At 37.7% G+C, this 17,962-nt stretch overlaps 1 protein-coding gene across 3 annotated transcripts in view; it reads right to left on the reverse strand.

Moving 5' to 3' along the window:
- The window catches only part of LOC101743158 (division abnormally delayed protein), a 147,905-nt gene that overhangs the window by 20,053 nt on the left and 109,890 nt on the right, over positions 1-17,962 (reverse strand). For all 3 annotated transcript variants that reach the window (XM_004922946.5, XM_062672696.1, XM_062672695.1), the window contains exons 3-5: positions 10,456-10,802; positions 7,433-7,644; positions 4,521-4,689 (exon numbers count right to left, since the gene is read on the reverse strand). In XM_004922946.5, coding sequence (XP_004923003.1) covers positions 4,521-4,689; positions 7,433-7,644; positions 10,456-10,802 — 728 coding nt within the window. The remainder of the gene's footprint in view (positions 1-4,520; positions 4,690-7,432; positions 7,645-10,455; positions 10,803-17,962) is intronic.

Genomic DNA, 17,962 nt, shown 5'->3' on the forward strand with positions numbered 1-17,962 from the left:
CTATATGCAGAGTTTAAAATATAAAAAAGAAGACAACATAATAGTAATCTATATAGATATATCCAAAATATCAATAGCTTTAACGAAAGTATTCAATGAATAGTAATGTGTTAGTTTCTAAAAGTTTAATTGCTTTGAATCGATAGCTATTATCATGATCTACATAAACCAATTTAGCGTTCGAATAGAATAATATTGAAATATAACACAGATAAAATTGTTATGGCGTATTTTATACAAAATAAAAGTTTTTTAATTGAAATAGGCTTTTATAGACTTTTATATCGTCATGATTTCGCCATAAAGAAGAATCAGCGAGAAACTCAGCTAGAAATATTATATGGTCACCCAAAAAAATATTTCATTAAATAACCATGAATAGAGCTAGACCAGGTAGGTCTACATTGTATGTATGCTACGCTACGTGTAATTACGTGTATGTATGTATTTTACTATTTTATACATAGATATATTAAATTGTAGTATGTTTATTTATGCATACAGAGTCATATGTAATCTATATAAGTACCTATATTTAACATTATATGTATTCTATAATACTGAGATGTTACTTTAAGGAAGATTTTTGTTTTGATTTTGTTCTTTTTTTGTTTTGTTGTTGTTGTTTGTTATTCTTTTGTTAATGCACCTACCATGCATTATCTCTGCACAACCCTATGGTCGACTGGAAGAGAATGCCCATGGCATTAAGTCCGCCTGTGTACAAGTTTTGTTTTGTGCATAAAGTATAAATAAATAAAAAAAAAGTGTGTGTGTCCGCTCCGACGCACGACTGGAGTTTACTGGATATAAAAAATTAAACGAAACAATACGAGAAATAGTTCTATATTACGACAACACGATACACTACAGATTATTAACAAATTAACGAGACACAAAACAAACGACTAACAAATATATGAAAAAACAATAATGAGAGAAACGCGCGATCAGTACGAGGCTTTGTGGCGGACTGCCGGCGCAGCAGCCCGGCGTCACCTGCGATAACGCGGCCGCGCGTTGGCTCCTGATTGGCGCGCGCACGCATCACGCAATCAGGAGCCAATCAGGCGCATAACGCATTTCGTGTGACATGCTAGTACGATTTTGGTCCCCATAATTTTCATACCCCGGGCCTATATATGTAAATCGATTCTAAAGGAGTAAACTCCAATAAATAAATAAACTTCAAGCCCACTACAAGAATTCAAAAACTGTTTTCCCTTCCAGATAGAGGGCCGTGAGTTCACGTACCAGTACGCGCGTAGTTGGAATAGTCTTATACGACAGCGATGGGGCAACGCAAAGCCACCAACGCCTGAAACACGTCTTGTCGGATCCCCCGGATTCACTCTCGATGCTTTTATGTCTCTCAAGCACCGGTTACCGTTCTGGTTGAACTCGTCGATTACGATGAAGAGTTTGACGAGCGAACTAACCCACAGACACAGCTCATTGGTTTTTCGCCGGATCTTCTCAGTGGATTCTGTGAAGCACTATTCTTGCTAGGGCTAGTGTTAGCAAATTCGCTCAGGTTGAGCCCGTGAGCTCACACGTACCCATCTGGGTGTAGCTGGAATCGCTTCTTAGTTTACCAGGAATTGGTAGGGAAAAAATTGGAATAGCCCCTGAACTACCAACGATTAGTTAGTATATTTTTTTTACATACATATTTTTGTATACATTATTGCATAATACACTCCCTGATCAAAGGTTACTAATTGATCGAAGATGACATATTACTATTTCTATGAACAAGTCCGAATAATCAACTAAAGAAATATTCTAAAACGACAGGGGCATACCACGGGTAACAAACGGAAACAGTGTCCTTGCGAACGTAATGACATAACTATAGCTCGTTCAAGTGATATGACTCAACGGGATGTCGTCTCTCATTTGTCTTCTTGCCACCGCAACGCGCTTATTATGTATCCTCCATAAACATATTATTAACAGAAACGTTTATTATAATAATGTCTCTTGGTATTATGTTAAATATGTGAGCGACCGACACGAATCTCGTGGTCATTATTTTTATATTCACTTTAAACAGTTCTATACGTTTGAGCAAGGAGAAGTGATGAATTTAGAATCTTCCGCAAATATACTAGTGTCGGTTAATAATTTAATAAAACATCGTCGTCTAAGGCCTTACAGCCTAGGGTGGGCCTTAGCCTGGTCCAGTATGTCTCTTTAGACTGCTCTGTTCAGGGATTTTTCCTTCTAATTCCTGACACCGATAGCTTTAAGGTCGTGCTCTACGCCATCTAACCATCGGAGTTTGGGTCTGCCACGACTTCTGCGGCCCTCTGGTTTGCCATAGAGCAGTTGTCTCGGCATTCTGATCTCCTACATTCGAATATCGAATATAATAAAACGCTGCCTAGAATATTTTTGATGTGAGATCAGATAGATTTATTTTAGTTAGGCTACAATATGGCTATTATCGGCTCTATATTAGATTGCTAATGTGTGAGATAAAATTACTTTAGTAATTTTCTCTATAGTTGATAGGAGTGGGTGCCTAAGATGCTTCGTCGACCCGCGCCCACGGCTGACCTGGCCTTCCTACGTCCGTTTCCAACAATGTTTATGGTCTCGTAATACGAAGCGAGCACGTCTATAAAGAGATTCCACGCTTTACGATCGCTGAATAGACTTTTCCCTTTGTTACAATGATTGGTTCCTCGCGTCCACAAACTTTTATTATGCGGAAATGCAGATCGTGTCGTGAACTAGCGACCATTGATTTTAAATAATTGAAAATTCCGAGTTTGTCCGCTTGTTTCGGGCACGTGTGGCGTGCTGCCAAACGATCGCGGAGCTGTAAAGTTTAATAGTTTATCTCCTCTCAAGTTGCAATTCCATTTGATCGGTTGGTGACCCAAAGGGAAACCAGTACCACGATTCACGGTATCGTGATTGTAATAGCATTTTCATGCTAAAATAGCGTGCAAAACGTGGAACTTCTGTAAGTTGGAATGCAGCTGTAAATCAAATAAAATTATACTGAACGTCGATCCGGAACGATATTTTATCGAAGATAATTTATATTGTAGTACTGGCTTGAACGGATTGAAGTATGTACCTATTACTTACGCGTTAGTTGCAAACAATTAAACTATTATATAGGTATATGTGATAGAATATATTATATGTGTACTAGTCTAATTACACTATCACACTTTTACATTATGGAATGCTTTTGTCAATCTATATATTATTAATACGTAAAGCAAAAATTTATTTACGAAAATTGCGCGGATGGAGGAGTATGAAATTTCCCACACTTATACAGAAAATAGTGCAAAATGTAGTTTTTTTTATTATGCATAAAAAATACATTAAATCAATAAAAAAACCTTATAAACACTATACCATGTATTTGACACAACACATTGTTTATTGTCAAACTTTTGTTATTGTTTAGTCTGTGTTCAAATTCAGAATGTCTGTAGTGTAGTCTTGGCAAAATGACGTATAGAAGTATCTTGAAGTCTTTGATAATAGAACAATAATAATGTTCAAATTTATAATTTTTTATTAATTATAGTCGAATTGCGACTACTAGGGAACCACTAGTGTTTATAAGTGTTACGGCTCTGATAGTTAAATTCAATTATAATTTCACAACTCAACATTTGAAATATGAAATGAAAAATATGAAATGAACACTACACTTGATTCGTCATCGCCAAAGGGTGTGGGTGGGTCAAGTTAAAAAGAAAAAAATAGGAGTTGTTTTACGATTCATCTCAAAGTTTACTGCTGCCATTGTAACTTATTTTTCGTAATCCTATTACGTAAGCCATATAGTAAGTCCACGGACATCTGAGCGGTAGATTTTATCGTTTGATAGGCCTGGACAACTACGATTTTGGTGTCCCTATGTTATCTTTCATTGGAAAATAAATAACGAAGTAAGCTTAATACCACAATATTTTACGCCGATTCTCTCATTTTAAAATTGACCATTATCGGTGGCCTGTTTATCAACCGACTACATCAGCTGGCAAGCAGGAGCCCCATGTATGCCCCCATGTATACCTTAGACGCTTACCCAAAGTGCCAAATGTAATAGGGTATATTCACGTTATTGGAACCACGTAATGTAACTCAAATATAAATCAGACGACGTCTGGATTGTACGGTATCGTGTAACTTTGATTAACCATTTTCGCTTTAGTTTGCGCAGTCAATGAATAGTAAAACAATATTGTTTGCCGGTTTTGTTAAGATTATATTTATTATTTAGAATGTGAGTATAGTTAGTTATCTTACATTCCATATTCTAGTGATCGTTTTAAAAACAATATTTTATCTGCTCAAACTTTTATCATGAACATTTATTTTTGCAAAAGCTGCCAACCAAATTGAAATACTTTTATTAAATTTGTCAACCGTTTGTTTTTGATACACATAAAATGATCGAATTCGAAAAAGGTCTCGTTTTGTTATAGTTTATTGTTAATTTTCAATGAATCAAGGAACATAGAGATAGACGGTTCTAAGCCTACCTTATTCTCCAAAATGTTTCTGTTCTCGAGAGCGTACATTATTGCTTTTGATACTTTGGTGTCGAGTTCTCGTAGTGCGACGTCAGCATCTATCCTGGTGAGCTGCTCCACTCCTTCCACGTAGCTAGACCATGGCCCGTCTAGCTCTACCAAGAGAGATCCAATACACCTAAGAAAAAAAGCATCATTACTATCTTTAGGTGGGATTTGTCGTACTACTTTTCCTTTTTACGTCACAAAAGTAGACCTGTCAATCTATTTTAAGAATATGCAATATGTAATGGAAACTAAGAACTGTATTTCTCGTATTACTGGTGGTAGGACCTCTTGTGAGTCCGCACGGATATGTACCACCGCCCTGTCTAATTCTGCGTGAAGCAGTAATGCGTTTCGGTTTGAAGGGTGGGTCAACCTTAGAACTCATATCTCAAGGTGGGTAGCGCATTTACGTTGTAGATGTCTATGGGCCCCAGTAACCACTTAGCACCAGGTGGGCTGTGAGCTCGTTCACCCATCTAAGCAATAAAAAAAACCTATTTTTGGGATTCGCATCAATTGACAAGACTTGAGAACCGATTTGGCTACTTGGTCTTCAAATATTCGTAATAGTCCTAATAGGGTTTTGTTTATAGTTGAAACTAATAGATGACGGTGCGATCAAATCTCAGGTTTTTATTTATTTATTTCCACGACAGATCAAAGTCTGCCGGTTTTTTTTTATTGCTTAGGTGGGTGGACGAGCTCACAGTCCACCTGGTGTTAAGTGGTTACTGGAGACATTTACAACGCAAATGCGCCACCCACCTTGAGATATAAGTTCTAAGGTCTCAGTATAGTTACAACGGCTGCCCCACCCTTCAAGCCGAAACGCATTACTGCTTCACGGCAGAAATAGGCGGGATGGTGGTACCTACCCGTGCGGACTCACATGAGGACCTACCACCAGCCACATGAGGTCCTACCACCAGATATTTTAGTAATGAAAAAATAAAATAATAATAAGTCTGAATTGTGCGTTCGAAGGCTCTACTAGTAGCTCCGTGTTTCAAAGACTTAAGCAACGTTTACATTGAGTTTAATATTTGCTTTTGAAATTTCGAATTCAATTTTAGATTCCACAAACCCATTATACGGGTATTATTAACTAAGGGTTAATAATGTTTTGTTGTGTTGTTCGTCCGTACAACAAATGTTGTAGACGAGGCCACAAGCCGCGGTTAATTAGAGCAACGATTCTGTTCTGTTTCAAAGTTTTTTGGTACTCGCGCTTGCCAGAATCTTTCGAACTTACTCCATAATACATTTCGGAGTCGCCGCAAGAAAATAATTAGCGGAAGAGTAATGAGGCCTTTTAAAGTTTAATGAAAATTTTACCAGTATTTTTTTATTTATTATTAGAATCCCCGAATAAGTATCTGGAAGTCGACTGTGTGTTGTTTAGATACCTTTTTTTTTTGTCAGGAGGAAATCGCCGCACTTCCGCCCTTCACTGGGGATGGAGGGCGGGGCATGTCGGAGTCGAACTGACTAAAACCTCCTGTCGCTCAACAACCAGCATCCAAACCTCGCATGACAGACAGAGCTCACGAAAAGGCAAAAGGGGAAAGTGAAGCGTTTAGTGCGGAGCACATCTCTCCCATCACCCTCCCCCTCGGGACGCCGGACTGGCGGTCGTCGGCGCCACGACCACCAGCCCTCTCGGTCGGCAGGCTGTCCGAAGCCCGCCTACTTACACGCCGTCAGCTTGGGATTAAGAAACGGAACGATTCGAACCCGAATAGGGATGATGAAGGATTAATTTCCAAAACTATCGCTAAACTTATTTATAGCTACAAATTTAAAAAACTCAAAAACACATTTTAAATTAATTAATAATGAAATTAGATATTTAGATCAGTTATGATTGGAACTATCAATTATTCAGGGTCCACATTCTGAATAGAACGAAAGGAAATAGGTGACGTGGTATTTATTCGTTTAGACCTAATGTGATCATCTCTATTGTATACTATACATTAACAAAAACTATTATTTCGGAATGTGTTTTTTTATTTGGGTGTGGTATTGTGAACTGCAAGGAGACCAGAATGCCAAGACAACTGCTCTATGGCAAACCAGAGGGCCGCAGAAATCGTGGCAGACCCAAACTCAGTTAGATGGTTAAATGGCTTAGAGCACGACTTCAAAGTTATGGTGTCAGGAACTGGAAGGAGAAATCCCTGAACAGAGCAGTCTGGAGAGACATACTGGACTAGGCTAACGCCCTCCCTGGGCTGTAAGGCCTAAGATGATGACTGTGAACCGGCATACTACATCACCAATGTCTTTTCTGCCGCGGAACGGTCTTGCCTTCTTAGGATATCTATGAGTTCGATCAAACAATTTCTTTTCTCACTCCTTTACTGTACACGCGATCAGACTGTGGAATTCGTTGCCGGCTGATATCCGAGTTTGCAAGTCTCTTTCTGTTTTTAAATACAAGGTCAAACAACTCTATCTCTCATCAATCGAATGATCATTGTTCTATACTCTTCGTATATACTGTGTTACTTATAATATTTTGTATTCAAGTTTAACAATATTTGCTATAACAATATGTGCATTACTAGAATTCTCATGTTGTATATGTTATTTTAGCTGTTCTACACACACTCATCACTTTTAATTATTATTCTCATAATCCTCTCGTAGGTCTGCTGGAAGAGATTTCTTAAAGAAATAAACAGTGCCTTTGTACTTATTTTTCCTATTACTCTGTACTATGTTTTCTTTTTGTGTGTACATAAATAAATAAATAAATAAATAAAATAAAATAAAATAAATAAACACTATGTGGATAGTTAGCTTCTTCGTCTATAGGACAAAATAAATTAAATTAAATTTACGCGGCGCTTGATTGAACACGTACGTACCCTCGAGCGATATTCAAGCAGTAGTTCCTGCATGGTCTCGCGTCGAATCCAGCGCAGCGCGCACACCCAGCGGCCTGGAGTAGCTTGTTGGAGCATTCCTCGTTAATACCGGCGAGCACGTGGTTGGCGGAGGTCAGAGCGCCGGCGCCCACCGCGAGCATGTCCAAGAGCACTCGCGCTGCCTCCAGGGACTGAGACAGGGAAACGCCGAGCTGTCAACAAAATAAAGCGGTAAACTATTTAGTATTGAGTATTTATCCGCTACTCACTCCCACTACTGTAATAGCCCACTGAGTTTCTCGCCGGATCTTCTCAGTGGGTCGCGTTTCCTATCTGGTGCTAGATTCTGCGAAGCACTGCTCTTGCTAGGGCTAGTGTTAGCAACACACCCGGTTTAAGCCCCGTGAGCTCACTTACATAAATAAATAAGGGCGAAGCTGAAATAGCCTCTCAATGCTATCAACATAAGTAGGAAAAAAAAAACTACTGTAACTGCAGTACAACCGATGTTCATAGCGGCAATCACACGAAAAAACTGAACGATATGGTTCAAATAAGGTAATTGAATGTTTTTGGATCTCGCAACGGACTTAAAATTGTTAGAATTTGGATCATATGCAAAAATTATATAATTCAGTGTTATAGAAACTCGTAGATTCAATTCGGATACTTTAGAAATGGAATGTGACTGCAGACTTGGGCTTTATCAATGTAGAAAATGGGCAAGCTGACAGCCAGCCTTACGTTAAGAGTTATATTTCACATCATCATCATCATCATTTCAGCCTATCGCCAGCCACTGCTGAACATAGGCCTCTCCAATAGATTTCCAGTGCGACCGGTTCATTGCCACCTGCATCCAACGAGACCCAGCGCTTTTTACTAGGTCGTCGGTCGATCTAGTAGGTGGCCGTCCCACACTGCGCTTGCCAGTACGTGGTCGCCACTCCAGGATCTTTCTGCCCCATCGACCGTCCTCTCTTCGTGCTATGTGGCCGGCCCATTGCCACTTCAGTTCACTAATTCTACGGGCTATGTCAGCAACCTTTGTTCTTCTACGGATCTCCTCATTTCGGATTCGATCACGTAGAGAAATGCCGAGCATAGCCCTCTCCATAGCTCGCTGCGCGACTTTGAGCCTTCTAAAATCACAGTAACATCTTAAATAATTTATTTCATTTCAACATCAACAATTGAAATTTTACGACTTTACAAAACACAGGCACAGGTTTCGCTAATGGGCGTTTGTCAAACCTTTCAAGTTTATTGTAGAAGTTTAATGTTTGTGCTTTAAGAAACTTTTCTGAAAGCTTATTCCACACAGCCAAAGCTCGAGAATGAGTTGTCCTATTTTGTGAATCCAAAACTCAGATCTAAGAATCAGATGTCCGTAAAAAGTGAAAAAAAAAAAACAAACAAAAAGAAAACTAGTAAAATCAAGGCCAGAGCAAGATAATGATACTTAATATTCGTTTATATTCTAAGAATCAATTTGATTAATTACGAATTGTTTGTTTGTTAATACAGTTATATAAATACAGTTTTCAATTAAATGAATTCTCTGTTTCATTGTTTTCATTGTTTAAAAATATTGAATGGTCGTTTCTACTAAGGCATTTTCAAGATAATGAACCAATCTATAGTTTAAATTTGTAGGAAAAGTTTGCACACTTTGTTAATATATTTATTTATAAAGTCGTCTGGTACTTGGGTTCAGTTTGTGTCAGGCAGTGTACATCTCGATCTACAGGGGAGTGGATCTTCTAGGGTTACGTCTAAAATGTCTGTCGACCGATATTGAAAAAAATTAGCTCATAGTTAGAACGAAGTTCCTTATCGCGCGTTGTGAAAGGGGGCTAGACGGAAAAAATTCTTACGAAAAGTTGTCACGACACTTTTTGCTATAGTAAGCTATTGTACGAAGTAATTCATATTGTATGAAGTAATTACGAAAATTGAGCCTACTGATTAAGTTTATATAACATTATATTTGTTAATAATAAAAAAAAAAAATATTATAACTTAAAAAAAATAAAATTTTATTACAATTCCTTCACTAATTAATCGAAAGGAACTTCGTTCCATCCGGGTGTCCCTTGACACCTCTCAAGTTTTTTTTTAACAGACCTTCTTAGCCTAGAAATATTAATATAATATAGTGATTGATAAACGATTCAAAACATATTTATCTTCCAAAGCTTCAACAATGTTAGCGATTTATACAAACTTAAAACGTATTTTTTTAATGCAATCAACTGTTTTGATCATCTGACCTTAGTTCAGAAAGTTGTCATGTTATTATGAAGTATGATGGTTGTGAGTGTAGATCAAAGATAGCTACGCAATTTGCGACCTCGTGTCGGTATGCACATATTCCAGGTCCAAGGTAAAATAAAATTGTCTTATTTTGGTATGGCGCCGCGATGAGTTATTTCACCATAGTACCTTCTTATCAAACCAGCTCTTAAGCTTAAAAACGTAATATATTGTTTAGTTAAGTATACTTAATTTCGACTCTTATTTTAAAAGAATCTTTAAGAATTTGTTCATTAAATATGTCAAGACATAAACGAACAATGCAAAAAATGAATAATTGCAATTATGTATATTTATTTATTTTATTACATTTACTTTAGATTTTGCGTCCATATTACATTCATTAACATTTCATGTAGTATACCAAAATTAAATAAAAATAATAACTACATTAACGGAATAAAACAGAAAAAAAAAACATAAAACAAAAGCAATAATAATATTATAATAAAAAACAAAAAAACAAATAATAATAATAATAAAACAAAAACTCAAAATTAACACCAAAACTACCTTAACCTAAAGGCTTTTTTTTATTGCCCTTCTAGGCAGACGAGAATACGGCCCACCTGATGGTGAGTGGTTACCGTCGCCCATGGACTTCAGCAATGCCAGGGGTAGAGCCAAGCCGCTGCCTACCGCTGGTTAAGTTCGTTATTAGTTAGGTAGTATGAAATATTTAACAATAATTAGAAATGGAATATCACCTGTTGCGGAACTTCTCCGAAGGGCTGGACGGCGTCATAGGCATCTTTGAGGCAGGCTTCGTACTCCGGCGTGAACTGCTTCGAGTCTAGTCTGAGTGCGTTTTGATACGCAACCGGGAATAGATCTCTGAAGAACTTCCTTGCGCTGGTGACCAAATCTTTAGGATGCCTCGTGTTGACGATGTCGGTTATGACGTCATGCTCGGAACTCGATCGTAGGAGAGTTCGTATGTCGTCATAGAGGGTCGCCAGAGGAGTGTGAGTCCTCGTCGCGTGCCCGCGGTACAATTGCGTGAAGAGTACCGCTGTTTTGTTTTGAGATCGATGCGATAGTCCCAAGAGATGCTCTGTACGGAAAAAGAAAACTGTTTCAATAACAACTTTAAGGCCAAACAAGCGACAAAATGGCGTATGTAAAATTTAAGAGCGAGTATTTTAAAGATTAGAATTAGAACCGATTTTTCAGCGGTGATTTGTTACGTAATTTAATAGAGTGGATATATAAACAAATTTTAAACTTGAAGAGAATTTAATTTTTTTACTTTTACAGGAAAATATGCACTTATACACTTGTTCACGTAAATCTAATATAAAAAAGTAAAATCGGTCAAATTCGTAGCAGATTCGTTCTAATTTTATAAATAATCAATAACTTTAAGTGTTCTTTATTTCAATTTAATTAAAATCAGATTTGAAGTCGCATACGTAGTAAGCGGTGAAATTTACGAAAAACAAAAAAAAAAAACATTAATTTTGAAATCGTCATCATATTTACAAAGTCAAAATCTTAATCACGTTACCAGTTCATAATAAATAAAGCGTGCCTTCAACATTACATTCACTGGCACGACAAAGTTGTTTAAACCTACACGAACAAATAACGTTCCGCTTGTAGTTAGTTCCTAAACTCAATACGTATAACCAACAGTTTGTGAGCTATAAATTAAACTGAACATTAACATGTCTAGTGTAAATACGTTCATGGTGAGCAAACATCCCTCGGGATAACGTTCCCGTTGTTTTGTCACACACTACGTTATCGCCAAGGAATTCGGAACCTCTCGGATTAACACCTGACCACATTCTTTATGTCTGAGATATGAATTCATTTGGGCGTTATTAAAACAGCTTTTATATAGATCCGTATTAATAGGCGTTATGCAAATGTTTGTCAGTAATGAAGTAGTATAAATTTATGGGGAAGTCTGAATGTAGCACCAGTGACAGGCTAAATAAAAAGTGGTCGGTTATCGTGGCATGTTATGCTTAGAAAGGATGATCATGTAGCCAAAAATACCATGGGTATGAAATTTGCCGGTAATATAAGGGAGGGGGGTGTCCTAAAAAGACCTAAATGGACTCTGTGGAAGAGGATATGCGAGAGAAGGATGACCCACATCCTTTTTTTCACCCACAATTTTAATATTCCGGACAATTTGACGTCATAAAAAAAACTTTTTTTTTTTTTTTATTACTAGATGGGCGGACGAGCTCACGGCCCGCCTGGTGTTAAGTGGTTACTGGAGCCCATAGACATCAACGACGTCAATGCGCCACCCACCTTAAGATATAAATTCTAAGGTCTCAAGTATACTTACAACGGCTGCCCCACCCTTCAAACCGAAACGCATTACTGCTTCACGGCAGAAATAGGCAGGGCGGTGGTACCTACCCGCGCGGACTCACAATAGGTCCTACCACCAGTAAAAAGTGGTAATGTCTTAACCTATATTATTACATATTTAAATTTTGTTGACGTATCACGTAAGGTGCTATTTACTTCAACAGTGCCAAAAATTTTAGGTATATTGTTAGTTTAAATCCGCCTCCGAAGACGCTAATTGAATTTATAGCTTAGAACTAAGTTTAGCGTCGAGAAAATCTATTATTAAGTAAGCTCTTCACGCCTGGGGGAACGAGACATGCCCTCGCCTGTGAATGTATTTGACGTACTTGTAAAATTATGTAAATCGGGTACGTGGAAGTATAAGGATTCATAATGTAACGAATGTCGGTGTATTTGATCGTTAGGACCTTCAATCCTTTCAGGAGCAAGAGAGAACTTTCACTGGCGCTTGTGGGCATCTAAGTGTTATTCATAAGCGATACTTGGATCAAAGGACTACTCCATTGATATTCAAAGGTAATGTCAGAGAGTTTTACACAACAAACATTGTGCAACTAAATGAAGTTAAATAGTTTTATTGTGGTAACAATGAAGCATATCTAACTATTTTATTATTTTCGGAATATTTCAAGAGCTTGAAGACTTTAATCTTAATATTTATTGTATAGCACTTAAGACGTAATAATAAATAGTTGCTTTATTTATTTATATAAAATTCATAACGTCATTTGTTCCGTGGTTAATGAAGAAAAGTTCTGTATCACGAAAATCAGGTTTAATGCACGGAGTCGGTGTATCTTTGTTAAATATATGCGTACAAATTACAAAAGAGAATATATCCGCTGAAAAATGGTATATTGATCTATGCTTTTAGGCTATTCGCATTAGATGCATTAGATGAAAAACAGGTAGTTTTTGTATTTAATAACTTCAGTTTCATTCACGTAGGAAAAAATCCCATAAAAGGCCTTTTTTCTGCACATTTGGCAATGTGTATGCAAATTTCACGATGGTCAACTTCAACCAGCGTAGTTTAATTGTAAAAGCTTATGTTATGTACTTTTTATATACTTACGCATTGATTATATTAATAAAGTGTAGTTGAAGTTTATTTTAGTACATTGATTGTTACAATTCCCGTATTGCTGTGAAAGTGTCGAACACATTATATTTGTTTGTAAACAGTTTTTTGGAAGACAATTCTTCTAAAACTATAAATTGTCGATTAACTTCAGACACACTTCAAATTTGCTTAGTTTTCAGAGTTTGCAGAGAAATCAGCTTGCTGAATCTTCTGTCAGATTTACTTGATGTGTCTATAAATAACTACCATACGATAACGTTTAAAATTTTGACTCTGCCGTACAAAAAAAAAGTAATCTATACATATAAATAAAATTGGAGTGTCTGTTTGTAATATTGAAATAACCGCTTTTTACTACATGCATATGAATATGTATACGGTACATACACCAAAATAACATTTTTTACAATTTTTGTCTGTCTGTCTGTTTGTTCCGGCTAATCTCTGTGAACGGCTGGACCGATTTTTACTTGATTTTCACTGATAGGTAGCTGATGATATAAGGAGTAACTTAGGCTACTTTTTTAAGACTATCTTCGCCCCGCGCGTCACCCGCTGTACGACAATAACCGCGGATAACATCGCGGGACTCAGCTATCAATAATAAAATTTAATGTTTCCGAAGCGAAGCGAGGGCGGGTCGCTAGTTAAAAATAATCTTGCATATATGCATATACTCAAATTGAAAATGTCGTATGCGAGATTCAGGCATCTGTCAAATATCTTGTATTCTATAATAGGATGCCTAACTGCCACATTACACGCTTACGCCGTTTACTCCCTAATTAGAATAATATAAAGCACGTATGTGTATTATTTTAATGTTCCGAAACATCCTTTTTTCCAGTTACATGGTTTGATGATTCACGATCGTATTTTAAGAAAGTCCGTGACATTCAAAGCTGCTCGGCGACGTGCCTCGATTGTTTTGCGCCGTCGCGCCTCAAACAAACTACACCGTGAACTTCTCAATCTGGACCTTTTAAGATATGCTTGTTCTATTTTGTTACGTAAACAAAATAATATGTCATTTTTAGCATCATTTAAATCAAGCTAAAGAAATACTATTTGGTTTAAGCGACTTTTAGCTTAATATGCGACATTTATATATGTAACTAGCTGACCCGGCAGACTTTGTAGTGCCTCAATCGATAAATAAAAGACCTAAACTTTTGTATAAATTAATCTTAAATAAAAACAAAAGGAATCCATCCGAACATCAAAGGAAAAACAAAATTGTTATTTTTATTTAATTCCGAGCGTTTTTATATTTATCGACCTTTTAAACCTTCTCTGGACTTTCAGAAATAATTCAAGACCAAAATTAGCCAAATCGGTCCAGCCGTTCTCGAGTTTTAGCGAGACTAACGAACAGCAATTAATTTTTATATATAGAGATTAAAGGTGCATTTTTTGTTATGATATTTTCCAAATTTTTAAACTTTAAAAAGCTCTCCTGTCAAATTTAAAAAATGTCGCTTAAACCAAATAGCGGTTCGTTTCGTTATCGTTTTCGTCGAACCCGTTGCTTGCGACGAAGGGGTCGGCGAGTAAATTAACCCACAGGCACAGCCCACTAAGTTCCTCCCCGGATCTTCTCAGTTGATCTCGTTTTCGATTCAATGGTAGATTCTGCGAAGCACTGCTCGTACTAGGGTCAGTGTTAGCAATGTCGTCAGGTTTGTGCATCGTGAGCTCACCTACTTGTTAGGTTACGCTGACATAGCCTGTCAAGGCTATCAGATTAGGTAAGAAAAAAATTATAACATCCTTCGAGCCGGACTGCATTCTGAATCGGCAAAAGTGGCGCCCACTCATAGATGCTGCCAATACGCGCTATTAGCTTTCACGCCATATTACATTCATGCGTTACATTCAATCAATGTATACGTATGAATATTCGAAAAGAGTGAGGGCGATATTTGAAAAAATGCCGCAACTCAAACATTTGATTGAAATATATGTAGGTTGATCGAGAAGGGCCAATGTTTATTTATTTTTTATTGCCCTTGTAGGCAGACGAGCACACGGCCCACCTGATGGTGAGTGGTTACCGTCGCCCATGGACTTCAGCAATGCCAGGGGCAGAGCCAAGCCGCTGCCTACCGCTTAATACTCTCCACAAGCCTCGTTTGAAGAAGGACATGTCATAACGCTCGGGAAACACCGTGGAGGGGAGCTCATTCCATACCCGGATGGTACGTGGCAAAAAAGACCCCTGGAAACGCACTGTGGATGACCGCAGTGGCTCCAAGTAGTATGAATGAACTCTACTCCGGTGGCGGGCGGTGCGATGGTAAAAACGAGATGAAGGTATCATCTCGAACAATTCCTCAGAGCACTCCCCATGTAAGTTATCTTTAAAGTGAAATCAGTGTTGTGAATCGACTCGCATTTCATTACTGCTTCCGTACGTATCGTTAAATTATTACGACCAATTAACAGTGCAATCGATTAGCAATCAATTTGTTCGTCACAAGAAAACCTGTCTGCTAATTAAACTATCTTATTCAATATTATGAAAATTAGAGGTCATAAAAATTGCATTAATAGTAATAGCTGGGAACAACTCGGGCACGGTCATCCGTCCCCAAATTAGGATATCCTGATATCCTGTGTTACGGGTACCAGAAACTGACATACATTTAAATATATGTAAACATAAACCTTTTCTTATGTAATTTTTATATAAAACCTAATTAGTTTTTAAAAAAAATATCTTTAGTTTAATAAAAAAAAGATTTTCCTTTTAAAGATATTTTAAGTGCCATAAATAATACCATGTCATTAGAAAAAAGACGAGTTTAGTTTTATTTAATTCAAGAATACTGTGTAAAATAATTTCTGGAAAATAAAGGCTTTAAATGTTGTTTTCTTAATATTGTACAGAAAATGCAATTGGACGCTTATATTATTGTTTAACCACTTTAAGAATACTTCATATATATACATATATAAATAAAAACACCCAGACAAACAAAGAGCAAACAAACTTGTTCATCACACGAACAAAATAGTGGTAGGACCTCTTGTGAGTCCGCACGGGTAGCTACCACCACCCTGCCTATTTCTGCCGTGAAGCAGTAATGCGTTTCGGTTTGAAGGGTGGGGCAGCCGTTGTAACTATACTGAGACCTTAGAACTTATATCTCAAGGTGGGTGGCGCATTTATGTTGTAGATCTCTACGGGTTCCAGTAACCACTTAACACCAGGTGGGCTGTGAGCTCGTCCGCCCATCTAAGTAATAAAAAAATTATGTAAAACATATTATATATAACAAAACTTCAAACTTCGCAACTTGTATGGCTCAAGTCAAGCAGTCGTAAGAGTCGATAGAACAACCTCGAAACCTTTTAAATTTCACAAAGGAGTACGTCAAGGTTGTATTTTATCGCCCATTCTTTTCAACGCCTATGGGGAGCACATAATGAGACGGACCTGCGAGAATTGGGATGGTGGCATTACAGTTGGTGGCGTGAAAATCACCAACCTCCAATACGCCAATGACACTACTCTTCTTGCAGCGAATGAGTCGGAAATGGTTGCGCTTCTAGACCGAATAGAGTGGATAAGCAAGGAGATGGGACTTTCCATAAACAGGTCCAAAACCAAAGTCATGGTGGTGGATAGGTCTGGAAAATTGGAACTCACTGACGCATTAGACCTAGAAATAGTGGACAATTTTAACTACCTGGGTTCCAACATTAGTAACAATGGCTCGTGCGAGAAGGAAGTGTGCCGGAGAATTGGTATGGCTAAGAGTGCCATGACTCAGTTCGGAAAAATCTGGAGAGATCGCAACATATCCGTAAAGACCAAAACCAAACTGGTATGGTTCTCGATTTTTTCGTATGGCGCTGAGACCTGGTCACTAAAATCTGCAGACCGCAGACGCATTGACGCCTTTGAGATTTGGTGCTGGAGAAAGATGCTGCGTATTCTGTGGACAGCATTTCAAACCAACGTATCAATCTTGCAAGAACTCAAAATCTCCTCGCGGCTGTCATCCGAGTGTCTTCGCAGAGTCCTTGAATACTTTGGTCACATCGCACGGAAGGATGGTAGCAATCTCCAGAGGCTCATCGTGACTGGTAAGGTAGATGGGAAAAGACCTCGGGAGCGCAGCCCAATACGTTGGTCCGACCAGATCCGCACCGCTCTTGATTCTATGTTTCACAACGCCCTCCACACCGCCAGAGACAAGAATGGATGGAGAAAGATCGTGCGTGCGAAGGTGATACAAAAGGGTGGTCACGACCCTTAGCAATGAGGTATACGACGCAAGGAGGATATAACAAAATATATAAATATATGTTTTTCATTTATCAAATGTACCACGTGAAACACATTATACGTTTGTAAACTGCAAATGATTTTGAATGTGAGCAAGACCTCTAGACGTCCGTGGTTTCGGCGGTCGCTCGCAAACAATACAATTATCAGATTGGATATGATTTGTCACGAACATACTAATTTAATCTGGGTGTATACGTAGAGTGGGTATTTAATTGATAGTGATTAAATATTAAATGTATATTTTATATGATAAACTTTACTCATTATTTACAATTATATTATCTTTTTTTTGATAGACTCATTTAATTGGCTTAATATTATTCACACTACACAATAATATACCCGCCATTTTTTTTAGAGCTCTGTTAAGCAAAAACGGTCTAGAAAAGATTGCTTTCAGCAATATATTCGGCCATTGTACAAATTATACATGCGTATTATATATAATATACCTACACCACTTTTTATCTCATATTCTCTTCATATTAATGAAATCCCG

Source organism: Bombyx mori, chromosome 15 (genome assembly GCF_030269925.1).
Source record: "Bombyx mori chromosome 15, ASM3026992v2".
NCBI classification, from domain to species: domain Eukaryota; kingdom Metazoa; phylum Arthropoda; class Insecta; order Lepidoptera; family Bombycidae; genus Bombyx; species Bombyx mori.